Source organism: Oxyura jamaicensis, chromosome 5, assembly GCF_011077185.1.
Source record: "Oxyura jamaicensis isolate SHBP4307 breed ruddy duck chromosome 5, BPBGC_Ojam_1.0, whole genome shotgun sequence".
NCBI classification, from domain to species: domain Eukaryota; kingdom Metazoa; phylum Chordata; class Aves; order Anseriformes; family Anatidae; genus Oxyura; species Oxyura jamaicensis.
The window spans coordinates 25092975-25108995 of record NC_048897.1 but is presented as its reverse complement, the minus strand read 5'-3'; the positions used below and the strand labels follow the sequence as shown (position 1 = coordinate 25108995).

Here is a 16021-nt window from a genome sequence, read left to right as displayed (position 1 = left end):
TCCTAATTATGTGATGTTGGGGTAAACTAGGTATTGCTTACGCTTTGCAATGGAAAAAAAATAGTATGATGGTGCATATTAGATTTGCAGTTCGTTGGAATTTGAGCTTCTACATTCAATGAAAGTTTATGTTTCTATAAATGGAAGATAGGTATTCACTAAGTGCTAGTACTACCTATACTACTACCTTATTGATTGATTGATGGGAATTTTCTTCCACTGCAGTCCTAAGTTGCTACATATTTGAATAAATAAATAAAATGGCAGTAAGAGAGATGCAAGAGGGTAGTCACAGAGCATAACCAGTCAGTCATAATGATGTTGATTTACCATGATCCTTACTAAAAGTCATCATCCTGGTCTTGTCTAATGTTAATTTTGCTACACTGCTTTCAGCATCTAACTCTATTTGTGTTTACATGTGATATCCCTGTAAAGATTTGTATTGACTATCTAAATCCATTTGTGCATGCTGGCCCTACGACTCAACAGTTAAAGGAAGTGGTTTAAAATAAAAGGTGTGGAGGTTTTGACATCTTCACTTCTCAGTGATACATATGTCATACTTCATATTTTCATGTCTTACAGAGTAAAGAGTTCTGTCTTTCCACTGAATGGGCATCCCCAAATGGGCTTTCAGAAATACTAATGCTAAAGAATAGAATTTTTCTTTCTTGTCCCACTCACTCTCATTTCCACAAGCCCCATCACTCTGCCAGCCTAGCTATCATAACTGCTAATACGAAACAGTTTTAACATTAAATTATCTGATACATTTGGCTTATTGTCTGTATACAAAATACTTTTGAAACTACAGCTGTTCCTTACACTTGAGCATAGATGTTTGTACCTGGGTGCTGCAGGGGGTGTTTGTGGGTATGTGTGTTCTTTCCACGGGAATGGGCGAAGGAGGGAAAGATGTAGCAGAATTCCTTAAATGTCTGGCTGGAGTAGTCACATACAGACAGCTGGAAACCATAATGCTGAGTCCCCAGAATGAAATTTGCTTTAAAAAAGTAGATCCTTTTATGAAATAGGGGGTGGGATGTTCTTATTTGGCGTCTGTTACCTGAGCCTTTGTGGTGATCATATTCAGAAGCTTCTTTCTCTGACTACAAGGGCAAAAAATGACAAAGTTGACAAAGATTTTCATATAACCCATTTTTCCCATGATGTGGAGCTTTTAGACAAATGCCAAATCATCTATAATTAATTTGTGGGAGCTGACAATATTATCTGTTTGTCAGATACTCTATCTTATCTCCTGAGTTAAAGAAAAATACTTAAGATAAACACTGACCTGGCCAGTGTTTAGATACTGAGTACTGCAGACTGTTACCAATAAACTTATATTAAAAGCATTAAAGTAAATTAGATCTTGTGGATCATAGCCATTGTGAGGGGTTTTCAGACCTTCACTGCCAAGGATCTCCAGGCCCAGATGTTGGCAGCAGCAATACTAGCAGTAAAATAGCATGAGTCTCCAGTGTTGTACAATCCGAGTTAATAACTGTGTCAAGACGAATAATGCTGAAATATTAAAGTTTTCTGGTAAATACCAATTATGCTTATACCAGCATTGCACAGATTCCTGCCTTAGTCCCTCTCTGCTGCCCCTAGGTATGCGTGCAAGGTAGGTAGGCCTGGCTTGGGCGTCACTGTTGCTCCTTCACTTTAGAACTTTGTGCTTTAGTTTGTTTCTGCTGATTTTTGTCCTGCTGAGGAAAAATATTTGATGCGTTCTCTGTCTTATTAAACAAATTTTTCATCTTTCAAAGAGAAATCACCAGACTTGGGTAGTGCTAGTTAATGTACTTATCTGTGTTAATGACAGGAAAATTGCTCCTATTGGAACAACTGTTTTTGGAGGTAGCCTCTTTAGCTCTAAATAGTAATCTGTAGCAAGCAACTGCAAAATAGTAGGAATAAGAAACAGAACAAAAATTGTGTGAAAATTGTGTCATAAATATTTGCTTCATACTGTAGTTTAATTCTATTTTTTGTTGATTTATGGATGACTTCCGTTGGTTATCGCGCCATTTCACCTGGACCATAAGCTTGTTTACCTGTGAGCAGAGAAATAGCCTATATTTTAAAGTTTTTCTTTAAGTCTCTAGTTTATCAAAAGGTAGGTTTTCACTGCAGAAGCACAGGTTTACTGTGTCTTGAACAGCATCAAGCCTGTGCCTGCTGTAACATTGATCTCCCCAGCTGGTGCAGCACCTTTCCTCAAAGAATAAAAGTACCGTCTGGGACTTTTTGAACCACAGATGGGAGAGGGGGAAAACACAGCATCAGACTAGGTCAGTGACGCTGTTCAGACATCTGCATGGGACAGTGGTGAGAGCTACAACATTGGTAACTTTTAAACTGTCAGTTTCAGTCTTACAAAGCTGATTTCAGTCCTGCACCAAGTTATTTCCTATCTGTGGAAAAGATCAGTTGATCTTGTGTTTTCATTTTCATAATGACCCACTGCCATTGCCACCAACACCCAGAGGTCCTGCTCACATTTTGGATTTTCGGTACTTAAACATAGCTTCTGACTCAGCCTGTCAAGATCAAAGGCTGGCACAGCTGCATATAGTTCACAAATAATCCTTTCTAATAGTTAGCTTTTTACATTTACAAATGAGAAATGATCGGTTTTTTGTATATTTTTTTGTATATAACTGTATATAACTGTATAACTGTATATAACTGCTATAGAAATAGTAGAAATGCAAAAATACCAGTGTAATGTCAGACTGGATTTCCAGTGAAAGATGCTGACCCCTGAAGACTTCAGCTGGGACAATTTCTCCATTTACAGTCTATATCACTGATAGATGAAGTTTCACTTCTGTAGCCTATACAAAAATAAGAAAACCTTATACCTTTTCATTTTTATATAACTTACTTGCTCATGAAAATAATGGTGATGTATATGCAGTACTCCGTGCAATAAAACTATGTGTAGTGAACAGTAAGAAGGCACTGTTGAGGAAACAGCAGCACAAGCAGGAAGAATTTAAGAATGAGAACAAAGGATAGTACCTCAGTAACGTGGAAACACCTAGGCAAGACTTTGTGTCCTTTGAACTTTTATATGCTTATTTTCCTACTGTTGTATAATCACTGATGGACAGAATCACCTAGCTCATTTCCTGGCTGACAAGGGTTGATACTGATAAATCTTTCATACTTTGCAAATCCTCAGGTTTTGATACAAAATAGAGAGTTCTCAAGAGAAGTTTGGATTAAAAAAAAAAATCCATGTAAGATGCCCATGAGTTTTGTGAAGATCTTGGTATTTTTTCTTTGTGGCAAGAAAGGAGATGAGTAAGAGGAGAGATGAAAGTATGCAACAAATCAGATACATATAAAAAATAGAGAAGACAGGTGAGGTCAAAGGATTAAAATAAGGTTAATGGAGTCATTTGGTACTAGTTTTTTAAGAGATAGGTTACGGGTTTGCATGAACTTAAGTTTTGATCCAGAATATCAATTACTAGTTTCAGTCATTCAACAACTGGAAGCCTAGGTGTATTTCTTTCTTTAATGTTTTGAGACGTAACCTGAGTAACATGGCTTGAGAAGAGGATTAAGAGACAGTCTGCCAAACAGAATTTATTGAAATTTGGAAGGGGTGTTGTGCCATGATTTAGCAGATCTACTTGTGTAAATTGACTTTCTGGATTTCATAATAAACCTTAAGAAAAGAAAAAGGTGATTAAAATCTTGTCATTCTTTTATCATTAGAATTTCCTTTTTTTTCTTTTTTGCAGTTTGAGGAAAAAATATCTATTTAATTTATGGTATTGATAATTAACTCTGAGGAAGAAGTTATCTAGGACAGGAAGAACCCAGAAATTGTTAATTATAATATTGTAAACTTGTCATTATTTCTGGAGAATTAATCTCTTTGGCAAGAATATATTTTAAAGCTTTAACTAATGCAAGAGAGACTTTTTATCCTTAATATTTAAAGTATTGCATTCCAACAAATCGTGCTTTCATTCCTGAAAAGACTTGAGTGACACAGATGCTTGATCTTACTTTCTGCGGAAGTACCTCAGGATGTAATTTTCAGGGAGAACAAACAAAGTCTAAAACTGTTTACATTTAGAATAGATGAACCAAGCTTATAAGCCATGTTTTGTATCATACCTACATCTTTTGTTGCCCAGTTTTGTCTCAGATTAACATCTTATATTAAAAATGTAACTGTCCATAAGAATAAACCTCTGATGTGTATGTGGATGAATTTGATTGCTTACAGAGAGAGCAACTCTGCTTCTCCCTGCTTCCCTCCCAGCAGAAGTCTCCGTGTTCTCTACCACAAACAGTGTCAGGAAATCAGGTAGATGGGAAGATAGGGCTGGGAGCCATGTGGCTAATCTTCTTGCCCCTCAAAGTCATGCAGCCAAGTAGAGACCGTGGAGCCAAAACAACAGGAGCCATGTGAGATTGCCTAGTTTTGTAGTTCTCACCCATGCTCTCTCCTTTTTTCAACACACTTTGGGTAGTAGAAGACGCAGGCTGTGATAGAGAGGTGCAGCATCTGAAATTGCTTAGGTCAAACAGCCTAGGAGGGGATTTCAGATTATTGATTGTGACTGCTGATGTGGGTTGAGTGTTTCTGAATTCCTGAAGTCTTAAAGAAGTTTTACATTGCTACACTTGTGACAAAAGCAGAAAATGACTGTGTTACTAAATTTTCCTTGTGAATATGAACATTTCCCAGTTTTAGTTGTTGCCTTGTCAAAAATGCTACTTTGGATTTCAAACTCACACTTTTTCATGATCTTTATGCCTACTTCATAATTACTGAGCCAACATCAATGGGTCAGTTTGCATGTTTAAATCAATGGTATAATTTTTTAAGTGATAGGGAAAAAAAATGCTGTTGCAGATGGTTAACAAAAAATTAGTGTTTCTTTGTCTCCATGTGATTCTAAACCTGTTGCTGCATAACAGAATTTTTCGTGGATTGAGAAACTTAACTGGCGCTGCAGTGACTTTCAAAACTCAACTTTCAAAAATTCAGTTATGCAACTAAGGAATGTTTGTGTCCACATATTTCTTGAATTGCTGTAAGAGTCAAAGAACTAAGCTGTTTTTCTCTTTTACAAATTAATACTGTGAAAATCAGCAGTTCACCAACTCCACATCACTTCTTTAGCCATCACGTCAGAGTTCTTGGCATTGTTCATTTAATAACATGCTTTGCTAACTGTTATCATTACCCATTTCTCTTTTATTTATCCATGGTTGACCTTTACTCATCTGAAGATCATGAGGGAACTGGGGAACTCTGCTTTACTCTCCACGCTACTTGGGAATCAAGAAGGCGTGTGAGTCAGGCTGCACTTAGTGTCAACGGGAACACCGGCACGTGCTGAAATGCCAAGGGTCTTGGTACACAGTCAGGTTGCACTTGGCTGCAGAAGCATCCCTTGGATGCCTCTGAATACCAATTTCTCTGCAAACAGCAGAGCTGTATTTGGGCATCATCTCCTCGGGGCAGACTGAGGCTGCTGCACTGTCCTCGATCTATGTGAAATCAACTTGGATATCTTTGCTTCTGTGGTTTAGTTTTCCTGTTCAATCCATACTCTGCCTTTGGTTACTAGAGTTCGCTGTGAAGTCAAGAGCAAAAGCTGGGACCTAAAAGTGAACTGCAAATTCTAATGAGTCATGGAAGTTAAGGCATATGCATGTGTGTGTGTTCTCAAGAGAGGATATGGCAATTCTAGGTGTGGAGTCAACGTAGACAGGTAAAAACATGTTAAACGTTGCGTGATTGCTGTCATGATGTGCAAAGTGGTGTCATTGGTAGAGTTTTGCATGATGATGTGTGTGTTGCATCAATCTGCACAGTCCTGCTGTAACGCGACATACAAATATTCCCAACAATATTGTAGCTGCAGCACTTCAGAAACCCTCAGTGGTGTAGAGGATAATTCCCAAGAGTTAGCTACTGGCTGTCTCGAGCAGTACGGTAAACCAGGCTGCTCGAGCTTCTGGCTGTTATTTATTAATCCATTACTGTTATCTCTTCTAAGGAGCTGCCCCCTTCTATTCAGGGGAAGGGAATCTGCAGGAAACCAAGAAACGTGTATGCAGCCTCTGCACTTGAGTGAAGAGGACTTTGAGACTAATTTACCCTATACCCTCAGTAATAATGTAGGGAACATAAGAAGCAACTTCCATAATGTCTGTTGCTTTGATAATGGTGTTGAATCTACTTCAGCAAAATGACTGGGCTCACTGGAAAAGTGACAGATTAGGTTTGTTTGGATGTTAAATTTCTGGGAGGCAGCACCCTGCCTTCCCTGCCTAACTGGTCTCGTGCTGGGGGAATACCTCCCGCATCCCGGCACGGCTCGCTCTCCTGTGTGGCACTTAAGTGCACGTTTTTTGAGCTTCTTTGTCTGCAATCCCTAAAAAGGGAACTAAAAATTATGGAACTAAGTCAAATAAATGTATTGATGGTGGGAAGTGTTTCCTTGCATAACCCTGGGGAGAGCGCTCCTGCTCAGCCCCGCCTGGTGGTGTGCTCGGGCCAGCTCTGTACCTGTGGTCAGCGGGGTGGTTTTAGGTTTCCTCTGCACTTGCACAGCTCTGGGCCTGGGTGGGAGGCAGCACTGACAGCAGGTGAAAATAAATAGCAGTAACACTCAGCAGCTTGTTGCTGTTATTAGCAGATACCAGACCGTAGGTGTGTTTTGCTTTTAAATGGCAACTAGTAAAACCAAATGTTCAGAAAATGTCTAACATGATTTATTAACAACAAATGTAAACTGATTTAAACTTTTTGGTTGAGTACTTCTTCCTGCTATAGCTGTACACAGGTGAGCCACCACCTTTTGCTGAGGGCCAAAGGGTGTGCCTCTGAGCACAGCATTTAGGGATTTCCCATCCGACAAATGGGAAAACACCAGCAGTGTCCAAGGAGAAAGGTTGTCTTACAAAGCTAACCTTTGGAAAAGGGACGCGTGGCACTGTATGATCTAGCGATCAGAGGGGATGAGTGGCTGTAGGAAATCCACACCTGCTCTGCTCATAGTTCCTTGTAGAGGTGGAGTAATTCACCCGTCTTCCTTGTGCTGCATTATGCACTTGTGTAAAGGGGAGATTTAAGTATGCATTTACTTCATGAGGCTGTTGTACAGCTGAAAGAACGAGGATTTGCTTTGCAATGTGACAAGGATTGTCTGCCCCTCAGCTGATCCCGTGTTTTATCCTTGTTCAGTTGTGCAGAATTGTGAATGTGGGTTGCTGCAGAACTGTTCCCAGGAATTAGTACTGAAGCATTTCCTCCCATTGAGAATCTGTATTTAATAGCTAATCCTCACCTGAAAAGTGATTCTTCTAAGGTATAACTTGCTGATTTTTAAAATATAAAATTACCAGCTACAGCATTTTCAGTTGCTCTATTTCACATTGGCAAAGCTTAGGCTTTTGTAATGTGGGATCGTATAACGTGGCTGAACCCCAGCAGGTTGCTGTGGAGTTTGTGCTCTCTCGTTCCTCTGATCCAGAAGTTCCTGCCCTTGAGTGTGAGCACGGCATGGCCCCACGAACAGATGGTATCAGCACAACTGAAATATTAAAAAAAAAAAAAAAGGTGCATTGCGCTATAAGGGCAGGAGTGTGGTGGTGGAGGGGAAATTCCATGAAATCGCATTGCTGCAGATACAAAACAAATATTCATTTACTTGTGGGGAAATAGCTGCATGCCTTTATCTCTGGGACTGTCCCAAGGAAAGATAAATGTATGCGCTCAGCCAGGGTGCTGTGCGAGCGTGCTGTTCTTCCACTGATCCACAGCTTAGGGTGCAGAAGTAAGAATCAGAGCATGCACACTGTACACATGCGTCCATTTTATGCTTTTCCTATAAAAACTAATTAATAGAAAAATGCTTTAAAGATCCACGTTGGGGGATAACATACATGTGTGAGCAGTGGTCTGCACTCTTGCATTGATCTGTGTGCAGTTTCATACTCCTTGTGGCTGCACCCTGGCTCCATCCAAGTCCAGTTGATTAACCTGCTGTGAACACAAAATTGTTTACATTGTCGGTGAGATGTTTAGGAGAAGCTTGAGAAGGATCTCATTAAACGAAGACTGGGACAGCACAGTGATTATTTAAATGTAGCTGATAATTGAAAGGGATTGCAAACAGATCCCATTCTGCAGGTCCTAATGAGCATGAATTTTGTGGGGAAGGATCTAGTGATCTCTACGAACAGTTGATTAAAATGTGTCTGGTTCAGAAAGAAGCGTGGACCCTGATGTGCCCTGTCTGAGGAAAAGAAAGTAAGACTCAATGCAGTGATAGCTATTTATATAATCCAGTAGTACTTCCAGTACCTTGCTGCGTGGCAGTGATGTGTGCAGCACAGCAGCAGTTCACAGCTTCTTGGTGCTTCTCTGGCTCAGCTGCATCTGGCCACGTGAGTTGGAGTCAGCCTAACCGTGCTCATTTTCTCTTCCCTGCAAAATGGCAGGTTACAGTTCTAGTTTTCAGAGAAAATGAGTTTTTTTATATGCTCTGCTGACCAAATTTGAAAGATAATATTTGTAAGTAGTAATAATAATAGGTATTACTATTATATATGCTGTTATAATATCTGTTATAGATAGATATTTATAAAAGGTCATTCTTGGTCATTCTTTCACTAATTTTGTAATCCTCATTCTTGAGAAAATGAGTAACATGGGGAATGCATGTGCTGCACATTTTTAAATGTTTTGCACACACTGCCTTTTGAGCAGATTGTCCAGCTGAACATCTGACGTTTGCTGCCCAACTAGTGTGGGAACATTCAAAAGGTGCCTCAGCACAGAGCTGTGGCTCCTGGAGCTCAACGTATCAGCTGTTGCTTACAGCAGATGTGCATTATGTAGTGGCAGGTAACAATAAATTTTCTCTAACTTTTGGAAATATGAGATTAATAAAATGCTCTTTCTTTCTAAGGGAGGTATCACTACTTCGGCTTCTTTGTTAACAGTACTATGTTGATTTTCCTCTATGACTAAAGCAAGTGTTATTATTGTGTGTCTCATGTCTTCCTTTCTAGAGAAGCAGCCAGGCGTGGGAGTAGACACGCTCAGGGAAAGCCCCCACATAAGTTCTGCGACTCTCTGTAGACCACCCTTGTTAAGTGCCCAAGCCTGAAACGAGACAAAATGCTGCTTCGTAAAGTTGCATCAGGCAAGAGGGCGTGCAGAACAGAATTATTTGTATCTTGTGAAATCAAAAACAATTTCTATCTTCTATGTTTTATTTGTGTAAGTAAAGTTTAATCTTTGCGGCAACTAGAGGAGGGATAACATGTTATGCAGGCAGGAGATTCTTTTTTAAGGTGAGTCCAGTTAATTTTATTAAGATTTAAGCCTGTTTTGAGTTTGTCCATTGCAAAACTGTAGTTAATTTATACCCACACCTCATTTTTTTCCCAGAAGCCCTTTGTACTAGAGAACCACATATCCTAATAAAATGTAGGAGATGAAAGTCCACCTGGCTGCCAGATACATGGCACACTTAGTTTGAGCTGCCCGCAGGTCCTCTGCCAAACGGGGCACTCACACCTCCTGGCCTCGCTACCTCCAGTGATGTCTTCCCATCATTTCCCCTTCCGTCAGGTCTTTCAGTTGTGTGGCTGCAAGCTCAGCCCTGCAGAAAATAACAAAATCTTTTGTTGGTTCGGTGAGCTCGCGGGTAGCTGGGACATTGTTAGATCCCGTGCCACTGAAGTGGTGGGAATGTGCAGCTTGAGACAGGAATGAGTGGGAGCACCCCTTCCACTGCGGCTTCCAGGGAGGTCAGACCACATGCATTGTAAAGATGTACTCCAGGGTTGCAAGAAAATGTATTTCCTGGAACAAAGGCTGATGATAACAAATAATGTGTAGTGATCATAAAAGGAGGGGAAAGAGCAAGAATAAGAGAAAGATAGTTGGAGATGTAGCAGGGAGAAGAGTTAACAGGGAAGAGGGAAGTAGCTAGAAAAGCTAGGAACAGGGATTAGAGTAAAATCAGGAGATTGTACATCTACGAATAGTGGCAGCAAACAGTGGCACATTAGGAAACACCTTTCCCTGGAGGCTGAGCATACAGTCCTTGGCCTTCAAACACGATGCTTCGGTCTAAAGAAAGAGTTTTCCTCTTTCTAGGCAGTATTCAAAAGGCATTGCTTTGTGAGCAACCTGTGGTGCCAGTATGCAGGCTGAACGTCAGAGTCTGTGCCTTCATCTCTGGGTGAAGCAGGGAGGGAAAGCCAAGGCAGCAGTCGTGGCCCAATGCCTGTCCAGAGCAGCACGTATTGCTGAACTGGCACCGCTCAGAGGCAAGCGAAAAGTCCCTCTGAAGAGATGCCAGCATCGCAGTGAATTTGTCACCTCAGGATGTTGGTTTGTAAGTGGGAGGCTGGCCTGGATGTGGCTTTCACAAACCCTTATTCCTGAGGTCATGAATTTCCTTTTACTCTAGCTTGCTTCTTCCCCAGAGGACAGCCCAGATCAAATGTAGTTCTGTAGTTTCGACAATAGGTGGGGCTGGAATGGCTGTATGGCTAGGGCTCAGTCCTCCCCAGTACCAACACAGGCTTCTCAGCTGAATCATTCCCAGGGCAAAATATTACTTGAATCCCTAAGTGATTCAGGTCCCTCAGCCAGCCCTGGATTTCTGAAATCTCTTACTGAATTCAGGCGTGTCAAGCTGCAGGAGTTGGAAAGGCTGAAAATAGCAATGCTTTTTTTTTTTTTTTTTTTTTTTTTTTTTTTGTTATTATGGACTCAAATTACTTATCTACCTAACTTGTGTTGCAGGTAAGAACTGTAGGAAACGAGGGTATGCCAGAACTCCCTCTACCTGACACGCGGATGTGAAAGTGTTTCCTGCCATTCTTGTTTTACAGCTAAGGAAATTGTTGGTTTTGCTGTTTTTTTCTGCAGCTATTTGAGGCTGTCAACTGCCTGGCAAAAAACAATGCCCGCTTGCTTGTGCTGGGCCGCAAACACATGCTGGCCAACTCTTCAAACTGGAAAAGAGAGGTTATGAAGGAGATGCAGAATAAGGCAGACTTCTTCTTTGCTGAAAACATGTAAGTTGAAGAAAGAGGCTAAAGTTGACAGATCAACACCTGATTTATGTGCCTTTTTAATCAGTATTAACAACTATAGGTTTTAGTACTGTTACTAGTATCTCCAGTTGTATACATGAAAGAGAAACATATCCCTTGCTATATTCGCTGCAAAAAACAATACGTATTAAAAGTTGCATTATGTAAAATTTCGTCACAGAATTGGGCTGACATCCGTATGGTTTCCCGTGAGATATAATTGTTGAAAGCACTGCCAAAGATCACACTGGCCTGAACTTACAGCATACTTGATAGCATCAGTAAACTGTCTTAGTCTGCTGTGTAACCCTGCTCAGGGGGAGATGAGGTTTGTGCCTGCCCAGTGATGCTTTGTAGCAGAGGAATGTGGAGAATCTGGAGCAAGGAGTTCCCTGTTGCTCCTGTGGTAGCATATTTCTGAGAATGGAAACAGGCTGTCTGCTCCTGTCCACTCAAGCTTGTCCAAGGCTGTAAATTATTTACTTGTCTCTGCCTCCACCCCAGTGTCCCCCTCCTTGCCCTGCTTTCCTCATGTAATGATTTTCCTCATATAATGAGCCTCAGTCTTCCTTTGGTGCCAGCTCCACCTAGTCTCCATCTGATTTGGGCAGTGTTGATCATTTGCCTGTCTGCCACTTCTCCTGTGTTCTCCCAGTTCCCAGAACTTCTGAACATGTCCCTTGTCCCAACAGCCAGTCCAAGTCACTTCTGTTTCTGTCTTTCATATCTGTTCTCCTGCATCACCCGTCTAGTTCTTGCTCTTCTCTTTGCTGTTGAATCACGTTACTTTCTTTTCTACTACCTGAGCACCACCAATGGGGACACAGTAACCACAGGATGGAGAGGAGAGCCTCACTAATCTCAAGTCTCATCACTTTAACTATTAGAGTAATCCATAGCAATCAGTAGGAGGTTTCAAGCAACGTTCTGCTTCAGAACCTTTTTCAGCCTTGGGGTAACTCCTGCCCATTATAAATGTATTTTAGAGGTTTTTCCCCAAAACTATTTCTGTTTAATAGCAGCTAATATTGAATACATTTTTGCAAATAATCATCAAGCCTTTTTGGAAGTTCATTCACCCATGTGACAAAGACTCCCAGATTTGTGCTGTTGACGGGTGATTATTGTTTGTATTCCAACAAAGTTTTGGGGCTACCCGTACCAGTTTCAGTAGTTCTGTTCCACATACCACTGTACTGTGAAGTTTTATGGCAAAAGATGATATCATTATATTACCAGACTGTGATGAGAGGGAAGAGTGCTTTGCGTAGCATGCAATTTTTATTGTATTCTCTGACTTTTGATGCCTCGTGGCAAGCAGAAGTTATTTATTTTATCAGGGACCTTGAGTAGCAGTGGGAATTTTCGGTGATGCTGATGAATAAATCTCAGATCAGCATTTGATTCATTTCCTGCAGACAATTACTGCCTTGTGAATGATGTCTGTCTTTTCCATTTGTTCTGTTAAGTTCTGAAGATGATACCTTCTTGTTATATGCCACTCTTCGATCTGGCAAACACTGCAAGTTCGTTACGAGAGACTTCCTTCGGGATCACAAAGCTTGTCTTTCTGACAGTCAGACGCGTCAGCTGTTCCGTAAGTGGCAGCGTGGACACCAAATAGCCCTTTCTCCTTCTGTAGGAGGAAATCCTATGAAATTTTTGGTAAGTTTTCTTCTACGGTCAGAAAGCACACAAAGCATGTTTGTTAAATACATGTAATTTCAAACTCAGTAGGCAAAAAGATTTTTGTCGGAATATAAGAGGTGGATTTGGCTCAGAACTTCCATTTTTACTGAAGATTCACTATATTCATAAGGCGTGGCACAGACCTGTTAAAGAAGCAGCCCTTGGAAAATACAGGCATTTCAGTATTCACTGTAATATTATCCTAACATATCTGTTAAGTTTCATGAAAAAGAGCCCAGAATAGTCACGTTTGTAGTCGATATTTAGCTACTGAAATCACAGCATACCAAGCATAATATCATCTTATAGCAGAATGCTGTACTGTGTTTGTTTAGGAGACAGAAGTCCTCATGAGCCATTAAAAGTTTGTTAACAAGAGTGCAGCTGTTCTAAGATTTTTATAGGGAAAAATTCATCATGTGCCATTCCATATCCTGCAGTTTCTTGCTGTCTGATCTCTCTTTGTTGTTATTGCTGGCTTAAAGGAATACCGCACATACGCAGATTCATTTCCTTGCTGCTCAAGTTAAAACTGTAAATTGATGTTCATCACTACAGTCAGACTGCAGAGATACAGGCGTATAAGCATGTAAGAATGACAGCCTTTCATTCCGTGCTGCCATATACATTTCTTTCTACGGAAACAAAAATTGGATGCAGGGTTACCTGAGTAACACAGCTTTAGCTGCATTTTGTTTCTTTCTTTTGTTGTAGCAGGGCTAGTAATTTTCACATCTTAATTCCCATGCGGGTTTTGTGTATCGCACGTTCCCAGCTGTAGACTTCCAAGACTATACATACACAGTTATAATGTGTTCTGAGAGCCATAATTGCAAACCAGTAATCTTTTCTATTTGGGTTACGTGTGCTGAGTTAGTATATCTGTAACATGGTTTACCAGAAGAATAGTTTATACTCGTCTGACACGCTGCTCTTGAAAGTGCGATTGAGAACCCCTTTTCTTATGTCCTCCTCAGCACAGAGCAAATCATTTCTGCAAAGAGGTACAGTGGGAGAACAAACGCAGGATGTCATTAATGTACTCTATCAGTTCAAGCTGGTAAACTCTGCACCCCGAGCTAATTCCCATATGATTTCATTTAACTGAACAGAAAAAAAGGTTGCTTTTTCTGAAAATTCAGTGCATTATGTTCAAGTCATAATTATCTGGTGGAGATCGAAGACTGAATTTTTTAACCACTTACAATGACCCCTAGACCACAAAATGCTAAAAGATGTTTTAGTTTTTCCTTCAGTGCTAAAATTTATTATGTTTGTTGTGGGGAAATAAATGAGAGTTGCTGAAGAGATGAATCCATGGAGATTTCTAAGGAAAATGTTGGAACTTATAACTAGCTATAAATGGTATTTCAGTAGCATCTCATGTAAAGTCTAAAAACAAGTTTTTATTCTTTTTTCTCCTACAGCCTGCTTTCAGTTATGACTGTGTGGTACAGACTACAGGGGACACATGGCATATCCCCTATAAAGATGTTTATGAGGAAAAATATTCATATCGAGTGCCAAGAAAATGGCTCTGCCTTCATCGGAAGTACAGAAGAATGTAATTGCACAAGCTGAAATTTCTTTTTTTTAAAAAAAAAAAAAATCCCTGCTGTCGACTAAAAGAACAGAATACATGTAGAACAGCAGTACAAGTACGGGATTAATGTGTGAGGCATGTAACTAAAGAAAATTAATTAACTGCATTTTGTCAAAATCATTCTTGAAGTAAATCTGTTAATATCAGTGGGGGTCCAGCAGGGATGAATTAGGTCCACGATTTCCATCTTTACTGGCAATTTCTGTAGCCTCAATGTGATTTTGAATTAAAACTTGTTTTTCCCTCCTGGGAACCTGGAATTTCAGGTTGTGTGCTTTTGTTTTTTTATTTGCCTGTTTTTGCTCAAGCTTTTCATCTACACTGAAATTCATGAACTGTGTACTTTAAAAAAATAAGCAAGACTTCCAGAGTGCCTTCAAAATTGGCATGCTGACCATGCAACAGTATTGCACACTGTCCAGTAAACAGAGGTAAAAGGGCCAAACGGCATGTTTACTATTCATCAGGCACGCATAGCTCCTAATACTTCCTCACATTAATTACAATTAATTTGATTATATAGAATGTGAAAGATTTGTTGTAGCAACATATATTAAGTTTTTGTCTGTAAGAATGAAAAAGCACCCAGTGGAATGTTGTCTGGTTCTTTCAGTCTTAAATTTGCTGCTTCTGACAGAATTTTTTATCACTGGAATAATTCGCTTATGGAAATACTTAGTTTTTCTAAACAAAAATTGGCAAAAACTAGCAATTCAATAATACAACAGAATTATATTTTCCACAGAGATTTTAATGAAACCTCTCCCAAAGCAAGAAAAGTAGTATTTATTTACAGTGATTGTATTCTAAGTCATTATTTGTATTTCTATGGTAAATGTGTTTATTCCATTCTCCACTTTTACGCATGCCTCTCTCCCTCCAAAACATGGAGATGCCACGTTAATCTCAGCTAAAGGATCACATTTTGTCACATTTATCTTGCACACTAAGAAGTCCTCTGCTTGAAACTGAGCTGAATCATGCAGATCTCTTTGCATATTACTTGCAGTTCTGAGTTTTCACTATGTTTGATGACAAGCTCCCTCATGACTCAGCGTTCAAACATGCTCCCTGCTATTTTTTTTCACAACAGGGAGCTGTCCTGACACTTGTTCTGTTCTTGGTGTCCGTTTGTAAAGCCGTAGGTTTGTTTGGCACATAGTCATGTCCTTCAAGTAATGTGCAGAAAATGCGGAGGAGCTGGATACCTCTTAAGCTAACCTAGAACCTTGGTTTTAAATTCATCGTGTTGCTGGTAGCATTCATGACAACCCCCTGTTCTGGCAGGATGTGCCAGCTCTGGTAAGTCATCTGCTTTCTGGAGTCCTCCAGGAACACAGAGAAATTGGGTCTTCTCTTACTCCTCAAACTGATTTACTTCTAATTTGTCAGAATATTGTTTTTACAGTTCTCAAAGTCCAACAACTGCCACATCTCCCTGAAAATGCAAATACTGCATTGTTAAAGCGAGTGTCTGCTCCTGCACAGGACTGCTTCATTAGTAACCATTGCTCTGAGTGAGGGTTACCCTCTGTTGTAGTTCCATGACAGCAGAAGCTGATCTGAGTGAGTGTTGTCACGGTCCCAGTGTGGTGCTAGCTTTGGTTGTCTTGCAGT

General features: G+C 40.2%; 1 protein-coding gene across 1 annotated transcript in view; it reads left to right on the top strand.

Moving 5' to 3' along the window:
• PRORP (protein only RNase P catalytic subunit) overlaps positions 1 to 14654 on the top strand; it is a 45000-nt gene extending 30346 nt beyond the window's left edge. Inside the window, exons 5-7 of the mRNA XM_035329265.1 lie at positions 10946 to 11094; positions 12582 to 12777; positions 14229 to 14654. Coding sequence (XP_035185156.1) covers positions 10946 to 11094; positions 12582 to 12777; positions 14229 to 14369 — 486 coding nt within the window. The 3' untranslated portion in view covers positions 14370 to 14654. The remainder of the gene's footprint in view (positions 1 to 10945; positions 11095 to 12581; positions 12778 to 14228) is intronic.
• Positions 14655 to 16021: the final 1367 nt, after the last annotated feature.